The sequence below is a fragment of the Palaemon carinicauda genome, chromosome 2 (assembly GCF_036898095.1).
Source record: "Palaemon carinicauda isolate YSFRI2023 chromosome 2, ASM3689809v2, whole genome shotgun sequence".
Classification (NCBI taxonomy): domain Eukaryota; kingdom Metazoa; phylum Arthropoda; class Malacostraca; order Decapoda; family Palaemonidae; genus Palaemon; species Palaemon carinicauda.
In genome coordinates, this window is record NC_090726.1 from 74,468,288 (window position 1) to 74,472,457 (window position 4,170).

Consider the following 4,170-nt stretch of genomic DNA (forward strand, 5'->3'; position numbering starts at 1 on the left):
TTATTATTATTATTATTATGTTGGAAGTTAATAAACACTATCAGAAGTAAGGAATAATCAAAATAAAATATTCTAACAGCAACAACATTAAAACATATCTTTTATAAATACACTATAAAAGGAGACATATATCAGCTTGTTCAACATAAAAATATTTGCTGCAAGTTTGAACTATTGAAGCTCTATCGATTCGACTACCCGATTAAGAAGATCATATCACAACTTGTAATGCCAGGTAATACTTGAAAACACCAATACGTAATTGGGAAAAGATTTTAAGCATTCAGTCATTAGCAGCTTGTGTCAAATCTTACTCATTATAATATTGAGCGAGGCGTCGGTTAAGTATTAACTAAAGGGAGAAGTGCATGCAAATAAACTTTATTAAACAATCATCAAGTTTTATACAGCGACATGCGAGCAAGAGCGTCACAAAAATTCAAACATAAAAAAGCTTAGGGTAGCATGAAAACACAGGATGATCAATTAACAGTGCAGTTGTGGCGGGATGTTGCAAGGACAACACCCACACCCATGAATCACTCTAACTGACAAATGTCCTAATAAAACAAACTTTCCCCTTACGTTATCTAAAACCAGACTCTTAGACAAAAGGACAAAATACAAAACATGACCCTAATACTATATTTCATACACACCAAAACGATTACAAAAAAAAAAATATTCAGATAACCAAAATAATGTCAATCACGAAACCTTAATACTAAAGACAGACAAACAAATCACCAAACCTAAATCTTCAAAAACAAAATATACAGTAAATACATGTGTGAGCACGGACACCGTCGTCATACTCAAACTAACCCTCACAAACCCGACACCGATACAGTTCACAAACAGTAAAAAAAAAAAAAAAAAAAAAAAAAATAAATAAATAAATAAAAAAAAAAATCACAAACTAAAATAATAATCATAGTATGTATGGTTGTGTGTGTGACACCGTTGTCCATACAAGGCCCAGGAGACCTTCACAGCCCACTGCCACAACTTATTGGCAAACGGTAGTACCCAGAGTCAAACTACTACACTCACTTCCTATATCGGGTCTAATTAATCATAGTCATCATCATCATCACAATCTTATCAGTGATCCAAACAGAAAATCCTTCAAACGGGCTGGGTCATTATGGCATCAATATCAATAAAATCGTTCAGAGCAATCAAATCATAATCATAATCGTAGTCCAGGTCATCAACGGTTGAGTAATCCAAGAGCAGTCTTAATACAATCTAATACAGGCCAGGTCAGCAACTATCAATCCCCCAAAAAAATCTCCAAAGGAGGAATTACGGCCTGCAATGAAAAAAAAGAAAAAGACTTACGAACCTTCCTAACTAACTAAACTATCACACTATAATCAAAGATAAATAATAAACTGTTCCTATCATTCATAATTACGACAAGCAAATATAACCAGAACTGTACTTACTCAGAAAATATATCAACACTTCCACGCAGGTAAAAGAATAAGAAATATAATCCAGCATTCAAATAACACAACTGCTTCAAGTCGCAGTCAATCAAAAAAAGCATTCGCTCCGAAACATTTACCATTCTCCTAACCTAGCTAAAAGTAAACAAACAACCTCACTTATACCAACAGTCTTTCTCACAACAAACAATCGTTACACTAACTACATCTCTCTCTCTCTCTCTCTCTCTCTCTCTCTCTTTCTCAGGATTTGGCAAATTACGGCCTGCAATGAAAAAAAAGAAAAAGAACTACGAACCTTCCTAACTAACTAAACTATCACACTATAATCAAAGATAAATAATAAACTGTTCCTATTATTCATAATCACGACAAGCAAATATAACCAGAACTGTACTTACTCAGAAAATATATCAACACTTCCACGCAGGTAAAAGGATAAGAAATATAATCCAGCATTCAAATAACACAACTGCTTCAAGTCGCAGTCAATCAAAAAAAGCATTCACTCCGAAACATTTACCATTCTCCTAACCTAGCTAAAAGTAAACAAACAACCTCACTTATACCAACAGTCTTTCTCACAACAAACAATCGTTACACTAACTACATCTCTCTCTCTCCGTCTCTCTCTCGCTGTCTCTCTCTCTCTCTCTCTCTCTCTCTCTCTCTCTCTCTCTCTCTCTCTCTCTCTCAGGATTTGGCAAACAAAAAATAAATAAAAATAAAACAAAAATTAATCCTCCACACAGTTAGGAGTGAGTGATGAGATAAGACAGAAGATAAGCTGGTTTTAAGGGATCGATAGACATCCAGTTTTCTTTTTACCGAAAGTTGATGCAGAAAGGCTTTTGTGTACGACGGATTACTAAGAAAGGACCTTTGTAAGAGGGCGTTAGCGGTGTCTTGCTAGTGCCGTTAGGCAAGAAAACGTGCATTACCGAATGCAGATCAGCCGGTATGCTTTGCTTAGTTGCAGGTTTGTAAGTGTGGTGGCAAGGAAAAACATTTCCCACAACATGATGTAGGCGTTGTAGATAATCGGAGGAGGTTGCAGATGGAAGCAATTCGGCATGGAATACCGAGTCACCATTTACCATTCTAGCTCCCGAGATATCCAGGTTGTCTTTAGGAGTGGTCCTTAGTTCCAGAAGGACCAAGGGAAGATTGGTAAAGTAGTTGGGGTCCTTGCAGTGGGGATTCGAAGTTGCTTTGAGTGTGCAGTGAAAACGTGCAACTATTTCGTTGGTAACAGGGTTGTAAGAGATTTTCTGATGTAGAGTGATTTTTAGGAGATTCCCTGATGAAGTCCGCAATTGAGAGGTGACAGTGGTACCCCTGTCTGAAGTAATATGCTCAGGTTTATGATGGCCTTCTAGTAATAACATGACAAATGTTCTTCGTCTTCAGTAGCTGGGCAGTAGAACAGCGTGAGGGCTGTAAAAAGGCCATGAATGAAATCAAACACCTGTCGGTGCATGTGAGCAGATATCCATGCTCTAGTCCTACCAGTAATAACATCACAGAGGAAAGCAGCATTGGAGCTGTCAAGGAAGATATCCTCCCATGCAATGGAGGGATGTGCAGGAGCTCTTAACTGCTTGGTATTCTGGACCTTTTTGTTGGGCTTCTGCTGAAGCGACGTAATCAAATCCCAGGTGAATAGCGTGTAACATCTTTCTTGACAGGTCATCAACAAAAAGATTTAATTTCCCAAGGACATGTAGAATGGTACAGTTATATTCACCCACGGCGGAGAGGTTTCATCATTGATGAGCGGACCACATTTCTGATTGTTGAGTGAAAGTTTGCACTAGTGGCATGTGGTCTGCGCAAATAACGAAGGGCGTACCTTCCAAGAAGTGGCAAAGGTGACAGACAGCCAAGTGCATCGGTAGCAATTAGCGGTCGAAAGTAAAGTAGTCGGATTCCGCCTTGGGCAGTTATCTACTGAAGAAAGCCAATGTGCTGGGTGATCTGTTGACTACCTGCTTGAGTACTGCCCCAATAGCGACATAGCTGGCATCAGTGGAGAGAAGGAGAGGTGCATGGGGCACGGAAAAAGTGGGAGCAGCAGCGGGCGATCGGATAATCTTTGTGCTGTAGAGTGACGCTTCATGATGTGGACCTCACTTTAGAACTTTTGACTTCCCCTTGGGGGGAGGGGGGGGGCACTTAAAGGAGTTTAGAGTGGCGGCAATGTCTGGCAAGAATCAGTGATACTAGTTAATCAGGACTATAAATCCTTGCACTGCTTTGACAGTCGACGGCGTAGGGAAGCTATGAGCAGGTGCTACCTTCTCATGGAGTGGGTGAACTCCTTCAGGAGTGATGCGGTGCCATAAGAACGATACTTCGTTAGTGTACAACACTACGAGGCTGTTCTGTTATAGGTGGTCGAGCACAATGAGTAAATAACAGAGGTGTTCCTCTTTAGAAGAAGAGAACACAAATATTTCGTCCATGTAACATACACAAACGGTAAGGTCCCTAAGATGCTTTCAATGCTATGTTGAAAAGGGCCCCCTCATCAAGAAGGCGAAAACCACAGTAATTGAAGGTTGTGTACTGAAAGGTGTGGTGTGGGGGATATCGTCTGCAGAAAATCTTCTCTTTGTTCAAGTATGAGGTCACGTCAGTACTGTTTAGGAAGGAATAGCGATCCTATTCTGCCTGCATGTTCAGGCGCCTGCAATCCCAAAATGGACGCAGAGAG

The 4,170-nt window shown here is 39.8% G+C and overlaps 1 protein-coding gene across 1 annotated transcript; it reads right to left on the reverse strand.

Moving 5' to 3' along the window:
- Positions 1-2,278: 2,278 nt before the first annotated feature.
- LOC137617603 (uncharacterized) lies at positions 2,279-2,842 on the reverse strand. The gene has a single exon (XM_068347612.1). It carries the CDS (start codon positions 2,840-2,842, stop codon positions 2,279-2,281), a length of 564 nt encoding a protein of 187 aa, XP_068203713.1.
- Between the last annotated feature and the right edge of the window lie 1,328 nt (positions 2,843-4,170).

What these genes read in the sequence shown, in the direction of transcription:
- LOC137617603 (XM_068347612.1), bottom strand. Translation starts at nt 2,842, where the DNA reads ATGTTATTACTAGAAGGCCATCATAAACCTGAGCATATTACTTCAGAC.